Here is a 19,351-nt window from a genome sequence, read left to right as displayed (position 1 = left end):
ACATGTGTCTTTTTCCATGTGAGAATTGGAGTTCCTCAAAGATCAACACATTTGTAAGTTCATCAACCCAATAATACAACTAAAATGATTTCATAATTGCTTCATCCATACTACCATAATGAATAAACCTGCTAAATAAGAGATTAGGATTTGAATTCTTTTTCAAGACTATATATTGTGAGAGATATATAGTCAAATACTGTGTTCATAAGTTAAACAAATGTATTTTTTCCCCTTTAGTATTACATTTTATTTTATACCTAAATGAAGAGAAGTTAAATAATCGTATTAACTTAAAACTAGAAAGAAATTTATTTAGTAACAATAACAGGAACTAACTTCTCCAGTGCAGCCATAATAGGGGGTTCCCAGCATAAAGACCATACTTCTAGGAGGAAACAAGTCATCCAATGTTTTGATATTGGAGAAACGGGAGTCAAAAGCTCGGATGTCCTATATAGAATGAAATATAAAAGTAAATTATCACAGTCAAAATTTCTATGGATTGCACATCAAGTTTTTCTTCCTATGGGGTAATTACTAAGCTGTCTGCAAACGTGAAATGTAAAGGTTTTCTACATGACAATACTAGTAGCTAAAATGTATTGACTTTATATGCCATTCTTCTAGGTACTTCATACATTTCTTAGTTCATTTCATCCTCAAGACAACCTTCTACAGCACAAATCATTATTAGCCCCACTTTACACATGGGGAAACTAAGGCACGGAAAGGGGGTGAAATCTCGCCCAAGGTCATACAGCTAAAAAGTCAGCTCAGGCAGTCTGTACTCTTAATCACTACACTATACTGTTTCCCAAAATTACAGGATCAATACATGCTTTAAAAATATTTTGTTTCCTTATCACACCGAAAATTACAAACACAAAAGCAAATACTTTTATTTATTTATTTACTAATTTATTTAAGGAAACATTTTTTGGAGAATAAAAATTAAAACTGCAGGCTGTTAAGCTACTGCTGGGCTTTTTCATTAGAGATTAAGTTTAAAAAATAAATAAATAAAAAAGACAAGTTTCCTAATCATACACAGAGTGAGTGTCTGAACATATAATAATCCTTTCCAAGATTACAGTTTTTGTGGTGGTTCAAGATGGCAGCACAGAAGATCCTGGACTCCTCTCCACCCATGGACACACCAAATCTTCAGCTACGTATGGAACAATTAGCCCTCTTAAAAAAAGACCTGAAAACTAGTTGAACAGTAACCCCACAACAAAAGATTAGAAGGTACATATAGATATGGGTAGGAGAGGCAGAGACACACACTCTTGCCAAAAACCCCACCCCAGACGTGGAGACCCACAATCAGGAGAGATCTCTTTCTTCTTGAGGACCAAGGGGTTTGTGATCCGTATCAGGCACTCCAACCCTTGGAAACTGCACTGGAGAGACAGGCTGCCTAAGTATCTGGCTTTGAAAACCAATGGGGCTTATGTTCAGGAAACCCAAAAGGCTGTAGGGAATGGAGATTCTGCTCCTAAAGGGCTTGTGTGCAGACTCACTGGCCCTGAGATCCAGGGTAAAAGCAGCAGCTTGAAAGTACCTAGGCCATATGGGGAAAACGCTCATTTGCTAATCTTAAAGTGTCTGCCAGAGGGATAGGGGACTGTTGGGACTTTCTCTAGGCACAGAAGTGCTGGCAGGTGCCATTTTTTGTGTTCTTGCTTTACTTTGCTAGCATTGGCATGTGTGTCCTGCTAAAGCTGGCACCCCCATGTATATATGTGGTGTCTCTCTCTCTCTCTCTCTATCCCTCTACACACACACACGCACACAAACACACACCGGGATACTACTCAGCCATAAAAATACTCAAAATCTTGCCATTTGCAACAACATGGATGGACATGAGGGTATGATGCTAAGTGAAATAAGACAAAGACAAATATATGACTTCAGTTAATACATTATTTAAAAAACAAAACAGGGGCGCCTGGGTGGTGCAGTTGTTAAGCGTCTGCCTTCAGCTCAGGGCATGATCCCGGTGTTTTGGGATCGAGCCCCACATCAGGCTCCTCCGCTATGAGCCTGCTTCTTCCTCTCCCACTCCCCCTGCTTGTGTTCCCTCTCTCACTGGCTGTCTCTATCTCTGTTAAATAAATAAATAAATAAATAAATAATCTTAAAAAAATTAAAATAAAAAATAAAAAACAAAACAAACATAAAACAAAACACGACTAACAGATACAGAGAAGAGACTGGTGGCTGGCAGAGGAAAGGGTTTGGGGAGATGGATGAAATGGGTGAAGGGGCTTAATGGGTACAAACTTATTATAAAATAAATCAATCATAGGGATGTAATGTACAGCGTGTGATGACTTAGTCAATAATAATGCATTGCATATTTGAGAGTTGTAAAACAGTGAATCTTAAAAGTTCTTATCATAAGAAAAAATTTTAACTTTGTATGGTTACAGATGGTAACTAGACTTATATTGGTGATCATCTGGCAGTGTATAAAAATACTGAATCATTTTGTACACTTCGAAACCAATATAATGTTATATGTCAATTATACATAAATTAAAAAATTTTCAAATTATATTAAATCATAATCTCCATTATGCATTGCTGCATTAGTCTTCTCTTTATAAATATTAAATATGATATAGTCTTTTCTTTATTCAGTGGAAGTAGTGTACATTAAGATAGAATTGAGATTTGATGGAGACTTACCTTTACAATAGTTTGATAAACAAAAGGAAGAACTTGTTTTGACCATTGTTTCTCTAGACGAACTTCACCGTTTTGATTTATTTGATATTTACGACCTGTGAGTAACTGAGCATATACAACCGCAGATGTTTCATTTATTATTATTCCTTTTCTTCTCAGGTAGCTAAAAGAAAGAAAAAAAAAGAAATGTACATATGTATGAGCACGTTTATATTCTAGGGTGATAATCAAACTACCAACTCATAATCAAATGTTTAAATAAAATTTAAATAAATATGCTAGCAGTTCTGAGTACCTAACTTAAGATTTTTTTGCATCAGGTTTTTACTCTATGGATACCTCTCCTAATGTCTGTGTGATTAAATGAGAACTCATTTAAGAGCTATAAGAAATTCTGTGTTTCATAATCACTAGGATGGGGATAACAAAAAAAAGTGAAAATACCATGTGCTGGAAAAGATGTGGAGAAACTGAAACATTTGTACATTGCTGGTGGGAATGCAAAATGGTGCATTCACTGTAAAAAACAGTTTGGTAGCTCTTCAAAAAGTCTAGCAATTCTACTTCTAGGTATATACACAAAGAACTGCAAAGGTACTCAAACAAATATTTATAAATGAATGTGCACAGCAGCATTACTCACAATAGCAAAAAGGTGGAAAGAACCAAATGTCCTCCAAGAGACGACCAGATAAACAAAAGGTGGTATATCCATACAACAAATACTTGGCCATAAAAAGAAAAAACTACTGATACATGTTCAATGTGTATGAACCTAAAAAAATATGCTAAGTGTAAGAAATTAGACACAAAAGGCCACATATTATATAGGATTCCATTTCTGCAAAACATACAGAATAGGTGAATCTAGAAAGACAGAATGAGGTTAACAGGGGCATTCAGTGGGCCTTTTCAATCCCAAGTAGGGGTCACCATATATGGTCATGAGACAAATCCAGACTGACTCCAGTTCTTGTAAATAAAATTTTACTGAAACATAGTCATCAATTTATTTACTGTCTATGATGGCTTTTGTGTTACAACAGCATAGTTGAGTAGCTGTGACAAACACTGTAAGGTCTACAAAGCCTAAGATATTTGCTAGCTGGCATTTACAGAAAAAATTTGCTGATCTCTGATCTTTTTATTTATTTATTATTATGTTGTGTTAGTCACCATACAGTACTTCATTAGTTTTTGATATAGTGTTCCATGAGTCATCATTTGCGTGTAACACCCAGTGCTCATTGCAATACGCGCCCTCCTTAATACCGATCACCGGGCTAACCCATCCCCCCACCCCCTCCCCTCTGAAATCCTCAGTTTGTTTCCCAGAGTCCATAGTCTCTCATGGTTCATCTCCCCCTGATTCCTCCCCCCTTCAGTTTTCTCTTCCTCCTCCTAATGTCCTCCATGATATTGCTTATGTTCCACATATGAATGAAACTGTATGATAATTACCTTTCTTTGCTTGACTTATTTCACTTAGCCTAATCCCCTCCAGTTCCACCCATGTCGATGCAAATGATGGGTATTCACCCTTTCTAATGGCTGAGTAATATTCCATTGTATATATGAACCACATCTTCTTTATCCATTCGTCTGTTGAAGGGCATCTCAGCTCCTTCCACAGTTTGGTTATTGTGGACAATGTTGCTATGAACATTGGGGTGCATATGCCCCTTCTTTTCATTCCATCTATATCTTTGGGGTAAATACCCAGTAGTGCAATTGCTGGGTCATAGGGTAGCTCTATTTTTAACTTTTGGAGGAACCTCTATACTGTTTTCCAAACTGGCTGTAACAACTTGCATTCCTACCAACAGTGTAAGGAATTCTCCTCCACATCCTATCCAACATTTGTTGTTTCCTGCCTTGTTAATTTTTGCCATTCTAACTGGTGTAAGGTGGTATCTCAGTGTGGTTTTGATTTGAATTTCCCTGATGGCTAATGATGTTGAACATTTTTTCATGTGTCTGGTAGCCATTTGTATGTCTTCTTTGGAGAAGTGCCTGTTCACGTTTTCTGCCCATTTTTTGACTTATTTGTTTTTTGGGTGCTGAGTTTGAGAAGTTCTTTATAGATCTTGGATACCACCTCTTTATCTGTAATGTCATTTGCAAATATCTTCTCCCATTCTGTGGGAGTTTTGTTGACTCTTTCCTCTTAGTTTTCTTGACTGTTCCTTTTGCTGTGCAGAAGCTTTTCATCTTGATGAAGTCCCAAAAGTTCATTTTTGCTTTTGTTTCCCTTGCCTTTGGAGATGTGTCTTGAAAGAAGTTGCTGTAGCCGATGTCAAAGAGGTTACTGCCTATGTTCTCCTCCATAATTTTGATGGATTCCTGTTTCACACCGAGGTTCATCCATTTAGAGTTTATCTTTGTGTATAGTGTAAGAATGATCGACTTTCATTCTTCTGTATATAACTGTCCAATTTTCCCAGCACCTTTTATTGAAGAGACGGTCTTTTTTCCATTGATATTTTTTCCTGATTTGTCAAAGATTAGTTGACCATAGAGTTGAGAGTTCATATTTGGGCTCTCTATTCTGTTCCATTGATCTATGTGTCTGTTTTTGTGCCAGTACTATGCTGTCTTGGTGATCACAGTTCTGTAATATAGCTTGAAATCAGGCAACGTGATGCCCCAGCTTTTTCTTTTTCAACATTTCCTTGGCAATTCGGGGTATTTTCTGGTTCCATATGAATTTTAGGATTGTTTGTTCCAGCTTTTTAAAAAATGCCATTGGTATTTTGATTGGGATGGCAATGAAAGTATAGATTGCTCTGGGCAGCAGAGACATTTTAACAATGTTTATTCTTCCAATATGAGCATGGAATGTTTTTCCATCTTTTTGTGTCTTCTTCAATTTCTTTCATAAGTGTTCTGTAGTTTCCAGAGTATAGATCCTTTATTTCTTTGGTTAGGTTTACTCCTAGAAATCTTATGGTTTTTGGTGCTATTGTAAATGGAACTGATTCCCTAATTTCTTCTTCTACAGTTACACTGTTAGTGTATAGAAAAACAACGGATTTCTGTGCACTGATTTTATATCCTGCCACATTACTGAATTGCTGTATGAATTCTAGTAATTTGGGGGCGGAGACTTTTGGGTTTTCCACATAAAGTATCAAGTCATCTGCGAAGAGAGACAGTTTAACTTCTTTGCCAATTTGAATACCTTTTATTTCTTTTTGTTGTCTGACTACTGATGCTAGGACTATGCTGAACAACGGTGGCGAGAGTGGGCATTCTTGTTGTGTTCCTGATCTGTCAACATCTGTTGTTCCATTCCCCATTGAGAATGATATTCGCTGTGGGCTTTTCATAGGTGATTTTTATGAAATCGAGGAATGTTCCCTCTATTCCTACACTCTAAAGAGTTTTAATCAGGAAAGGATGCTGTATTTTGTCAAATGCTTTTTTTGCATCAATTGAGAGGATCGTACGGTTCTTGTCTTGTCTTTTATTAAAATGTGCTCTATCACATTGATTGATTTGTGAATGTTGAACCATCCTTGCATCCCAGGAATAAATCCCACCTGGTTGTGATGGATAATCCTTTTAATGTACTGTTGGATCCTATTGGCTAGGATCTTGTTAAGAATTTTTTTTTTTTTTAAAGATTTTATTTACTTATTTGACAGAGATAGAGACAGCCAGCGAGAGGGAACACAAGCAGGGGGAGTGGGAGAGGAAGAAGCAGGCTCATAGCGGAGGAGCCTGATGTGGGGCTCGATCCCAGAACGCCGGGATCACGCCCTGAGCTGAAGGCAGACGCTTAACCACTGTGCCACCCAGGCGCCCCCTTGTTAAGAATTTTGGCGTCCGTATTCATCAGAGATATTGGTCTGTAATTCTCCTTTTTGACAGGGTCTTTGCCCAGTTTGGGGATCAAGGTAATGCTGGCCTCATAGAATGAGTTTGGAAGTTTTCCTTCTGTTTCTATTTTTTGAACAGCAATAACTGCTGACTTCTGATCTAAAGATAAAATCATTCTTCATCCAAGGGATATTTTCCTATCTCCTTTCCATTTTCTCTTTCTAGAACTCCTATTAGAGAAATATTAGAAATTCTGACTATACTCTTTTCATCTCTTTGTGCTTTTGTACTATGTGCTGAAGAAATCCCTCAGCTTTAACTTTTAGCTCACTGACTGAATTTTCAGCATGCCTATATTACTGTTCAGACCATCTACGGAGCTCATTATATCATAATTTAAATTTTTGTATTTGTGGTTTTATATAAATATATGTATTATATAACATATACTATAGATATATATAGTATATAGATGAATGACATTATTTAATTTATATATATATATATGTTTTTTTCATAGCAGCTGATACTTTTTTATTGTTGTTCTCAATGGTAGCCTTGGTCTGAAATAAGACACACCATCTTAAAAAAGAAACAGAGGTTTTCCAACAAATTTTTGAAATGTAGGATTTTGCGACCATTTTCTTCCTTTTTTTTTTTAAGATTTATTTTTTTGTCAGGGAGAGAGAGAGACTGTACAAGTAGGGGGAGTGGCAGGCAGAAGTAGAAGCTCCTCGCTGAGCATGGAGCCTGATGTGGGACTCGATTCCAGGACCCTGGGATCATGACCTAAGCCGAAGGCAGATGCTTAACTGACTGAGCCACCCAGGAGCCCTCTGCTACTATTTTCTAAAAATTCAATGGGAAAACCTACTACTTTCACTCAAAAGTTATTTAGCCAGTAATTTTGCTACCAGTATGACAAGGTTATCCCAAGAAAGTAAAATTATCTGCTAATCTTTCTCATGAAAATAAAAGCAAAAATCCTAAACAAAATGTAACAAATTGAATCCAATTACATGTAAAAAGGATAATACATCATAGTCTAATAGGATTTACTCCAGGAATTCAGGGACAGATTCATATTTGAAATTCAACAACGTAATTCACCAGATTAAAAGAAAAAAAGAAAAATCATATGATCATTTTGACAGATGCAGGAAAAAAATTGATGAAATCAGTACTAATTAATGATAAAAACTCTCAACCAACGAGGAATAGAAGGAAATTTCCTTTATCTGATAAAGCATATTGATTAAAAAAACCCTCTATAGCAAGCGTCATATTTAATAGTCATTTAAGGCTTTTCTCTGAAATTGAGAATAACACCACAAATCAATAACGAAAATTAGAATAACAGACAGTGGGGCAGGGGCAACTGGGTGGTGCAGTCGTTAAGCGTCTGCCTTTGGCTCGGGGCGTGATCCTGGCGTTCTGGGATGGAGCCCCACATCAGGCTCCTCCATTGGGAGCCTGCTTCTTCCTCTCCCACTCCCCCTGCTTGTGTTCCCTCTCTCACTGGCTGTCTCTATCTCTGTCAAATTAATAAATAAAATCTTTTAAAAAAAAAAGAGACAGTGGGGCACCTAGTGGCTCGGTGACCTGCCTTCAGCTCGGGTCATGATCCCTGGGTCCTGGGATTGAGCCCTGAGTCAGCTCCCTGCGGCATCTGCCTCTCCCTCTGACGCTCCCCTCTGCTTGTGCTTGTGCTTGTGCTCATGCTCTTGCTCTTGTGCTCCCTTGCACTCTCTCTCTCAAATGAATAAATAAAAAAATCGAACATATTCAAATGTGAAATATGAAAGGATGCTCAACTTCTATAGTCATCAGGGAAATGCAAATTAAACCAAATGAAATATCACTATATTACAATGGCTAAAATGGAAGCGACAATAAATAATAAGTACTGATGAGGGTAGAGATAAAAGAAATTCTTATAAATTGCTGGAAGAATGTAAATTGATACAATCACTCTGTAAAATCTTTTTGGTGGTATCTACTAAAGCTGAGCTTAAGCATTATCCTATGAAGCAGTAATTCCACTCTTAATTATGTGCCTAACAGTAATACACACATATGTATTTACTAAAAGCTCCAAACAAGAAACAACTCAACTGTCTATCCACAAAAGTATGGATAAATTGTGCTATATTCATACAATGCAATGTAATCATTAGTGAAAATGAACAAACTAAATTCTATGTAACAACACAGATGAATGTTAGTATCACAGGACTAAGCAAAAGAGGTCAGGTTCAAAAAGAATACATTCTGTATGAATCCATTTATACAAAGTTCAAAATAGGAAAAACTAATCTCTAGAGTTATAATCAAAATAGTTACATTTGGAGGACAGGAGAAATGGATGGTAATGGCTGGAAGAGGGCATAAGGGGCTTTGTGGGATTAAAACAACTTTTCTATTGGTTCTATTTCTTGACTTGTATTCTAGTTATGCATGTGAAAATTTATCAAGTAAAATATTTATGACTTGTATATATTCTTTTCTCTGTATATATACTTCAATAAAAACTTTCTATTAGTAAAAAAAAACAAAATAGTAATTTAGAACAATACCTTTAAATTTTCAAGTGGTAGGAAGATTTTTCTCTATTTACTTTTTAAAAAAAGATTTATTTATTCATTTGAGAGAGAGAGTATGTGCGAGTGTGTGCATGTATGGGGGGTGCGGAAGAGGGAGATGGGAGAGAAACCCTCAAGCAGCCTCCCAGCTGAGCATAGAACCTGACCTGGGGCTAGATCCCAGGACCATGAGATCATGACCTGAGCCAAAACCAAGAGTCGGAGGCTTAAACCGACTGAGCCACCCAGGCACTCCTTTCTATTTACTTTTGCTTTTACTTTACACTTTTATTGCTTTGGGGTCAATGTTGTAGTCAGTATTCTTTTTTTTTTTTTTTTTAAACACCTGTGTGTGTTTGTTTGTTTGTTTGTTTATTTATTTATTTATTTTTAAGTAACCTCTACCCTCAATGTGGGGCTGGAACTCACGACCTTGAGATTAGAGTTGCGTGCTTCTACTGACTAGCCAGGTGCCCCTAGTCTATATTCTTTTTTTTTAAATTGATGTATAATTGGACATACATTAGTGTTATTTTACTATACAGGGAGACTACAAAAATGGCATCTGCTAACTTTGGCTCTAGCCAGGTAGAGGAAGAATGTGAATATGGCACCTGTCAATGCCTCAGTCCCTGGGAAGAATTCCAACAGCCCCTGTCCCTCCAGTAATTACCTTAAGGTTAGCAAATCAATGTCCTTCCCACATGGTCTAGGCACTTCACAAACTTCAGCTTTTACCCTACCTGGGTCCTGGGATAACTGAGTCCACATGGGAGCTCTTTTAAGAGCAGAATCTTCATTTCCTATAGCTCTATGTTTCTCCTGGACACAAGCCACATTGGTTTTCAAAGCCAGATGTTTTGGGCTCATCTCTCTAGTCCAGGTTCCAAGGGTTAAGGTAACTAACGTGGGGCATTTCATTTTTAAAAATACTTATCTTCTCTTCTAAATTATAAACAAAACTACCTTTTACCTTTCTTTTATGTAAATGAGAGTTAGTACTTAAAAAATAATTCTGTATTTTAATAATTTATTAATAATTGGTGTTTATTACCAATCCTTTGGTAACCACATATTTTTGGTTGATTCATCTCTTGCTTGTTTGAGGTACAACGTTTTGGAACTCTTCCCCAAATTATCTTCCAAGTGCATCATCTTCTCCATAGCATCCCATAAAGTACTTTCTTGTACCTTTCTTCCAGTCTTCTTTCTCCAATTCCTAATCCTTTTCACTCCATTATATCCTCAATAGCAACATCTTCAACTGAAAGTATCATCAGTTCTCTGTGTAGCCCTCTCAAGGAGTAGCTGTTTGTTTTCATACTTATATGGGCTAGGAACGGGTGTTGGTATTCTCCTTACAATCCACTGTGACATTCAAATCCCTCATAGTAAACCACTCTACTCTTTTCAATTCTACCCCTTATGCCCACCATCATTCAGAGTGTCTTCAATGTTTACATATATAACCTACCTAAGACCCCAGGTATTTAATTTCACAATCTCCTTATCGCCAATAATCTTCTCTTCCATTACACTTCAGCCATCTAGTCCTATGGCTATGACTTGGATCATTACTCAAACATAATGGTTTCACCTCCAAAATCATTAATCCCAACATCTTATTATCTAAAAACTTCTCCATCCAACTTGCTTGTTCAACCACTTTATGTTTAATTTAATTTGGGATCTCCAATCCACTGATTCTTCTACTGTCTCTGAAACTATTAACCTTCTACTTTCTTTACTTCTCTTACTATCCCACTTAGATTCCATTGTCCACTATTTCAATAACATTCCTGCCAAAATAGTAAACTTCCTTGCCTCTTTGTCTTTTCATTATAACCATCTAGAAAAATTCAGTTCTGGTTAACTCTCTCTGCTTTTTCTAGGCCTGTAACTGATCAACTGAGTTCTACCACCAAAAGATAGGGCAGATTGTTTCATTATAAATTAATGACATTCAACTTCAAAAAGGGCCCTCAATATTGCCTATAATTCAACCATGTTTTTCTGATCAACTGATACTCTTCCATTTTCCCCAAGGGCTGTTTTTTTTTTTTTTAAAGTTAATTTATTTATGTAAGTAATCTCTACATCCAATATGGGGCTTGAACTCATGACTCCAAGATCAAGAGTCACACGTTCTTCTGAATGAACCAGCCAGGTGCTCTGCTACCCCAAGTACTATTTTTTCTTTTTTTATAATTATTTTTTATTATGTTATGTTAGTCACCATACAGTACATCCCAAGTTTTTGATGTAACCTCCTCTACTTTACTCAAATTTAAGACCAGCCCGCTTTCCCTGCCTCCATTCTCAATAGCTAAATGCAACATTCACTTGACAAAGAAAACAAAAGGCATCCAATGAGAGTGTCTCATCTGCCCCATGCCAAACACACACACCAACCTATAGTTGTATACCATCGTGTTAAACTAGAGGAGATATCCTCTTTAAGAATCTATCTTGTTCCATCTTCAAATATATTTTCTTTCCTTTAAATATTGCACCTCTCTTCTCATTTGTTTTTATACATGATCCTATCTCTCTGAATAAACCAAACACCAAGTCCACTCAATTCTATATCCTTCTTCAGCTATGTCTTAATGGTAGTTTTCATTAGAAAGGAAATCTGTTACACAGGAATACAAAAAGGTACCAACATTGTCATATGTACTTAGAGGGTTTCTAAAAATAAAATTGCATACTTTGGTACTCATGGAAATATTTCACATGTTATGTTCACCAAAAAAGGATGTACTGAACTTAGGAGAACATGTCTTGGTTAGTAAGACATATGGAGAGATAAGTGAAATAAGTAATAGGTTCTACATTCTTGCTGTAGAAGTCTTAAGAGTTAAGGATGGTCCATACAAGCATTACTCCCAATCATTAGAGCCAAGGGATCCTCATGCTGATATAATGTGCAAAGTCACAAGTAAGTAAAGTAAACTCTCAGGGGCAGAGTACGAGAGGCCTTGTGAATTTCACCTTAGAAGACAGATTATAGAAGAGGTGGGGAGGAGTGGGAGAAGGGACAAAATGTGAGGTGAGAGGAGAGAGGAATATGGTGGTTAAAAAAAGCAGTCTAAGAAAACGGTAACCAGAATGAATAAACCTAAATGCTTATGAATCCACATAGTCTTGTCTACCCTACTTGGTTAACAAGAGATGCTGAACTGGCAGGCACTAAAAATCATTCTTTCGTGTGAACCAGCATACATTGCAATTAACTTCAATAGTCTGCTGCCTTGATTGTTATCTCTGCTCTTTGTGGCCATCATAGAAGATCAAGCCCATTCATATGGGAAAGAATAGGTAGAACAACAAGAGCTTTTGGTTTATTTCACAACTGAAATTTCTGAAGTTGTTTATCCCTATTATGTCTCCATTTCTGTTACACTCAATCATTCCTCCACCCATACTAGTCTGGCTTGCAGCCCCATTGCTCATTCAAAATAGCTCTTGCTTAATCTTCTTCATAACATTTGACATGACTTATTCCCTTACTCTTCAAAACTCTTTTTCTTTGATTTGCATGATATAACACTTTCCTGGCTGTTCTCTACCTTTCAGATTGCCTCATTCTTTTTCCTTTGTTGTCTCATCTTCCTCATTAGGGTTCCTTTTTGGTTCCAACACTCCAGCCACATTGACCATTATCATTAATGTTATACATGCTGCTTTTCCACTTGCCACAGGAACTTTGTATATCTTTTCCTCATCCTGAAACATGCTCCCTTTTCACTCTTTGCCTAACTCCTGCCCCACATTCAGATACCAGTTTAATCAACACTTTCCTCTACTAAGTTTTCTCTAAGGCAAATGCCTCCTCAGCTAAGTCAAACTACTCTACTATATAGTCTCAGAGCACTACTCCTTCAAAGCAATTATCATAATTACAGTTTGATCAAAGATTCACACAAGATGGGGCACCTGGGCAGCTCAGTTAAGTTTCTGACTCTTGGATTCGGCTCAGGTCCTGATCTCATGGCTCCTGAGATTGGGCTCCATGCTCAGCAGGAGTTTGCTTGGATATTCTATCCCTCTGCCCCTTTCCCCACTCATGCATGAGCTCTCTCTCTCGAATAAATAAATCTTTAAAAAAAAAATTCACAAGACATTAATGCCCATTACTCATCTACCAGCTGTAAGTTTCATGGGTGTAGGGACTGTGTGATTTTATTCATTATGGTATCTACACTGCCAACTACTAAACCTAGCAAGTACCAATAATTGTTGAACACATGAACAAATGTCAACTCTTATAGTATTTTGAATGAGTTTCTTTTCAATCAAAGGAGTTGAACAAAACAATCTCTATTCATTTAAACAAACAAATATATATTTATTGAGTGCTTTAGCATTAGTCAAGGAATGAGAACAGAGTGATAACAAAAATAGATGAGTTCCCTACCCTTATGGAGCATACTATCTAAGGAAATGGTCATTAAAGTAATCACACAAATAAATTTATTATTGTGATTTTTATTTATGAACTATAAAATAAAATTCAGTATAGTATGAACTATGACAGGGGTATCTAATTTATACTGTCAGAAGGCAAAAATAGTTCTACCTCCCAAGAGATATGTTCATCTCCTTGTTTTATGCTGGATTTTTTTTTTTTTTTTAAGATTTATTTATTTGAGAGAAAGAGAGAGAAAGAATGTGCGCACATGAGAGCAGGGGGAGGGGCAGAAGAAGAGGGAAAGAGAGAATCTCAAGCAGACTCCATGCTGAGCGCAGGGCCGGATGTGGGCTCGATCTCACAACCCTGAGATCACGACCTGAGCCAAAATCAAGAGCTGGATGTTTAACTGACTGCACCACCCAGGCACCCCATGCTGGATGGTTTTTATGGTCTTTTTACATTTTCCCTGTTCACTCATCTTTGAATAAGGATATTATAGCCTGGTGTTAGCTCCAAAATTGTATAAGAGGCATCTCCTTAAATTCCCCAATTACCAATGGATGTTATTATAGTTTTAACAGGAAGGGTGATGGATATACATTTATAACACCATTCCATGTGCCATTGCCAGCATCTATTATTCTGTTTTGGTTTAGAGAATTCTAGTATTTGGATGAAGAAAGAGAAGTCATGGTGGGATCATGGAGGAGGGCCAGCTTCTTAGTTATTTGGCTGGTACAGACCTTCCATTTCTGAATTCAGGGCTACAAGGGACTTAGGTGTAGGGAGGGTAGGAGAGTGAGCAGGGAGTGAGAGTGAGGAGCAAAGGAAAATTTTCCTTCCTATTACTTACATGAGGCCAAGAAATTCAATGGCAACCTACTAACTATTATTAACTGTTACTCCTAGTCTTATGTGATTCTATCTTTTCTTTTTTTGTACATCATGAAGTATTTTAGTGACAAACTGGGTAAGGCTATAACTGCTGCTAACCAGGTATTATTTTAAACTAGAACTCATTGTTTTCTGTAGAACATAAAATGAAGATGTAGTCAGTATTCAGATTACTATGTTAAGCAGGAAATAAGTTAGGGAACAGGTACATTAGATCGCATTCTAGTTCTATGACATTAAATACATTTTATGACACTCACTATTCTGAAATTCCTTGTACTTCTTTTGTCCAGTTAGATTGTTCTTTGTCTCCAAGATGGACCACTTTAGATGGTGGGGCAGTTCTTCCCAAATAAAGCTTCTGTGTTCCTGGAGGTTCTTCCAAATAAAATCTTAAAAATTAAAATAAAATAAAAATTACATTACCCTCAAATTTATGGTTTAATATAGTGTTCTAGCAGCTTAAGTCTTCAAAATGAAAAGGTCTCTACATGGTATAACAGCAAAACTCCAGGCATACTTTTTTTTAACTGTAATATAAATTTTAGAACAAGGACTTGTAAAATTTTTCAATCAAATATAAAAATTTTATTTTCTCTTAAAAAAACTAAATACATAATAAAATATAAATGTTTAAAGAATTAAAATATTATTCTCAAATTCAATGAAGTATTTTTGCTAAAAAGTTTAACCTGATTCTGATCAAGCCACAAGACCTAAATTCCAGTTGACAGGGAATACATGAGATGGAGGACCAAGTTAAATGACACTAAGAGGAAACAACCAGGTAAATCCAGAATTCTACAAAATAACTGGCTTGGACTCTTCAAGAAAAGAGGCAGGGAAGTAAGCTTAGTTAGCCAGGTCCCAGGATATAAAATCAACATACAGAAATCAATTGAATTTTAGATCCTAGCTGGGGAAGCCAAAATTTAAAACATGGTATCATTTAAAGTTGCCCCCAAATAATTTCAACACTTAGATGGAGTGATTCCTTCTGCCTTATTTTTATTTTCCAAAATTGTTTTAGTTATTTTTGTTCTTTGCCTTTCCATATAAATTTTAGAAAACACTGTTCTGCATCTATAAAAATCTGGGAGAGATTCTGATAGAAGTTGCTTTAAACCTATAAATTAATTTGGGGAGATCTGGTATTTTTACTATGTTGAGTTTTTTGATCCAAATGGACCTTCATTTACCTCACCATTTATTTCAATTTTTGATTTCTTTCCTCAGTGTTTTGCTTTTTTCAGCATACAGATCCTATATGTAATTTGTTAGATTTGTACCTAAGATTGAGACTTATACATAGCTACAGTAACAAGACAGTGTGGTACTGGCATAAAAACAGACATACAGATAAATGAAACAAAATGGGAAACTCAGAAATAGACCCACACAAATATGCTCAACTGATTTTTGACAAATGTATAAAGGCAACCTAATGGAGGAAGGAGAGCCTTTTCAACAAATGGGTGCTGGACCAACTGAATATTCATTCATAGGCAAATATATGAACCTTGACCTGACATCATACCTAATACAAAAATTAATTCACAATGGATCATGAATTTAACTGTAAAAGGATGAGGTAAAATTATAAGACTTTTTGAAGAAAGTATAGGAGAAAAGCTACGGGACCTAGGGTTAAGCAGACTTCTTATACAAAAAGCATGATCTGTAAAAGAAAAAACTGATAAACTGGACTTCATTAAAATGGGAGGGGAACTGAATTCTGATGGTTAAAAAAGAAAAGAATCCTCAAGATTTCCTGACTCCTCAAGAAAAGCAGATAACCACAGAAGAAAAAAATTCATAACGGCACTGATCTCTCTTCAACAAAATTATATGACAGAACACAAGTGAAGTATGCTTGCAGAGAACTAATAAGGAAAAACGAGCGGGCCTTTAAAATTCTAAACCTACAGGTGAGGAAAACAAAAACGATCTTTTGGATATGTAATGGCTCAGACAATGCAACATTTTCTCTGAAAAAAATTACTTTTAAAGGTTCTAGACACATGAAAAACACGAAATAACAACAATCAGACTAAATTTACATGAAATAAACATAAAAGATGATAAAGAATAAATTGAATAATCACTGACAAAATGATCATGAACTTGAATAAAATAAGAAATTATTTCTTAACTAGAAGCTATGTATTTTAAAAAATTGATATATATTATTTAAATGAAACCTGGGAGAGGCATGGTAAAGGTCAGGTTATATATGCTATTCATTCTTGTCAGAAAGAGAAATATATTTGCTAATAATAATAACTGCTAGCAAAAAATTAGGATATAGAACTTTCACGTTATTAAAAGGAAAATAAAGCAAAAAGGAAAAGATAAATGCATCTAAAATATCTCAGCAATGTACTATGGTTGAACATCGAGTGATGTGATTAGAAGACTTTCATTTTCACTATCGAGTGTATATTTTTACAGTAATTATATCAGTTTTAAAAAGTATTATTAAAAGCCATCAAGTAAGCAAAACAAATATAAATTTAAAAAATATATATCAAATCTTACTTACTTAGTTTCTCCATCTGATATACCAACAACTCTAGCTTCTTCAAGATGAGGCCAATTAACAAAGACAGACTTTCCAAGCACTGATGAAGCTATATTTTCTACACTCTTAAAGAAAAAGCAGAAAAGTTCACTCATGTTTCAGGTCCAAGAAAAAAGTTTACAAAGGCAAAATTAAATAATTAAAAGCTGGCTTGTGTTTATAAAGGTCTTTAAAATCAATAAAAGCCTCACCTTAATAATTAAAACAGATATAAGATACCATTTGCTCACTCAAGCCATTTTTTCCCTACAGTTTCTACTCTTCTCAACTTGACTCTCCAATTATCCCACCCACTTGAATTCAGTTAGTTTTTTTTTTTTTAAAGACTTTATTTATTTATATGACAGAGATAGAGACAGCCAGCGAGAGAGGGAACACAAGCAGGTGGAGTGGGAGAGGAAGAAGCAGGCTCATAGCGGAGGAGCCTGATGTGGGGCTCGATCCCATAACGCCAGGATCACGCCCTGAGCCGAAGGCAGACGCTTAACCGCTGTGCCACCCAGGCGCCCCTCAGTTAGTTTTCTTAATTTGTCTTCTTTAAGTTGTACCTTAGTGGCTAACTACTCTTTCTTCCTAGTATGTGTCCCAGGATTTCTGTTTAGAGTTTTATTTTTTTTTCCTTTCCTTTATTTTAAAAAATATCTTTCAGTTGTTTTTACCCATCTGCCTTTCTTTAGCTCTTTATTTTAGTATGAATGTGTTAAAGTTGACCAAGTTTACCTTCCCCCTGACAACCACTTCTTATTAGATAGGCACTATGACCAACTTAAAGTACTATTCTGCAGTATAAACATTATGACACCAGGAAGCTTGCCTCCTTCTCACCTTCTTTTTTTTTTTTTTTTAAAGATTTTATTTATTTATGTGACAGAGAGACAGCCAGCGAGAGAGGGAACACAAGCAGGGGGAGTGGGAGAGGAAGAAGCAGGCTCCCAGCCGAGGAGCCCGATGTGGGACTCGATCCCGCAACGCCAGGATCACGCCCTGAACCGAAGGCAGACGCCCAACGACTGCGCTACCCAGGCGCCCCCTCCTTCTCACCTTCTCAACAGCAATGACACTTATTAGTAAAGGGTGGTCCACTGACTTTAATCCTGAATGAAATTACTTGGTGAGAAAATAGGTTTCAGTGGAATTAAGCTGAAGAGCACTGACCTGTAATGTATTACTGTCCATAATAATAGCCAACATTACTAGAAATAATGTTTAGAAAGAAACTTAGGTTCTTAGCTCTGCTGCTAACTCCATTTAAGTTTCTTAATTTGTAAAATTAATGAGTTGGAGTAGATGCTTTACAAAATTCTACCCAGTTGTAAAATTCTATGACCCTATTATTCTCATGATTATTTTTCTCATGGATACTGAGAAAGTTGACAATAGCAGAAATGTCTAGAAAAGGGCTATTATTCATCATTGTTTCACATCACCTAATCAGATAACAGAATCTAAGAAATCTGACTTCATTTCAGTTTGCAGTTGATATAATGAAATAAGAACCCTAGACTTTAGTTAGGAATCATGGGTCCAAATTTGGTTTCTATGTCTTTCCAGCTATAGAACTGAAGGCAAATCATTTAAACCCCACTGAGGCACAGTTTTCTTATATGAGAATAAGAAATAACATCTACCTCACAATGTTTATTTGGTGGTAAAATAATATACACAGAAGCTTTTATAAACTATAAAATGCTGTATAAATATTCTGTATGAAATAATATCTTAGGTAAAAATTCTAGTTAAAAGGAAACACTATTATTATTGGTTAAACAACAACAACTTTGTGGTAGCAACTGAAATTTAAATACAAATTTTCATTCAATTCTTTTCTGTTTATTATGCTTAATCATTATTAGCAAATATTTCTTTAACAATTACAGATGACTGTTTTTAGACTTTTTGCAGTAACTTTTAATTATATTTAGACATTTCTTAATGTGAACATATAAAACAAAAGAATGACTATTCTGATAAATAAAACAAGTTTCAACATTAGAACTAGGATCCCATAATTATCCTTTTCCCTTCTATACATCTTTCTTCTTTCATTCTCCCACTCACTCTTCCCTTTAGTTTTTGAAGGAAAAGTTGTCATTTCTCAAATTAATCCTCAGATTAAGCCTAAAATGAGATCCCTTAATACCTCACATGGGGTCTTGTTATCATTAACAACCCCTACCTCTAGTGTTTTTAAGACCTCCTTTCTCCATTAGCTCTACCTCTCTCCTTTTGTATGGATTTAGCTTGTTAAACTGTCTCTCCTCTACCTACAGTTATGTTTCTAGACTTCTTTTCAATGATAATCTTCCTACCCAAGGGCCCAATCCCTGCTACCTCTACTTGCCCTCTACCTAGACA

At 36.0% G+C, this 19,351-nt stretch overlaps 1 protein-coding gene across 5 annotated transcripts in view; it reads right to left on the bottom strand.

Moving 5' to 3' along the window:
- The window catches only part of XRN1 (5'-3' exoribonuclease 1), a 107,131-nt gene that overhangs the window by 48,915 nt on the left and 38,865 nt on the right, over positions 1-19,351 (bottom strand). For all 5 annotated transcript variants that reach the window (XM_008707732.2, XM_008707741.2, XM_040636715.1 and 2 more), the window contains 4 exons: positions 16,958-17,061; positions 14,676-14,807; positions 2,701-2,863; positions 340-453 (listed from right to left, as the gene is read on the bottom strand). In XM_008707732.2, coding sequence (XP_008705954.2) covers positions 340-453; positions 2,701-2,863; positions 14,676-14,807; positions 16,958-17,061 — 513 coding nt within the window. The remainder of the gene's footprint in view (positions 1-339; positions 454-2,700; positions 2,864-14,675; positions 14,808-16,957; positions 17,062-19,351) is intronic.

Source organism: Ursus maritimus, unplaced genomic scaffold, assembly GCF_017311325.1.
Source record: "Ursus maritimus isolate PB19 unplaced genomic scaffold, ASM1731132v1 scaffold_20, whole genome shotgun sequence".
Taxonomy (NCBI): Eukaryota; Metazoa; Chordata; class Mammalia; order Carnivora; family Ursidae; genus Ursus; species Ursus maritimus.
The sequence above is the reverse complement of the archived record's forward strand: the minus strand, read 5'-3'. Positions and strand labels throughout refer to the sequence as shown.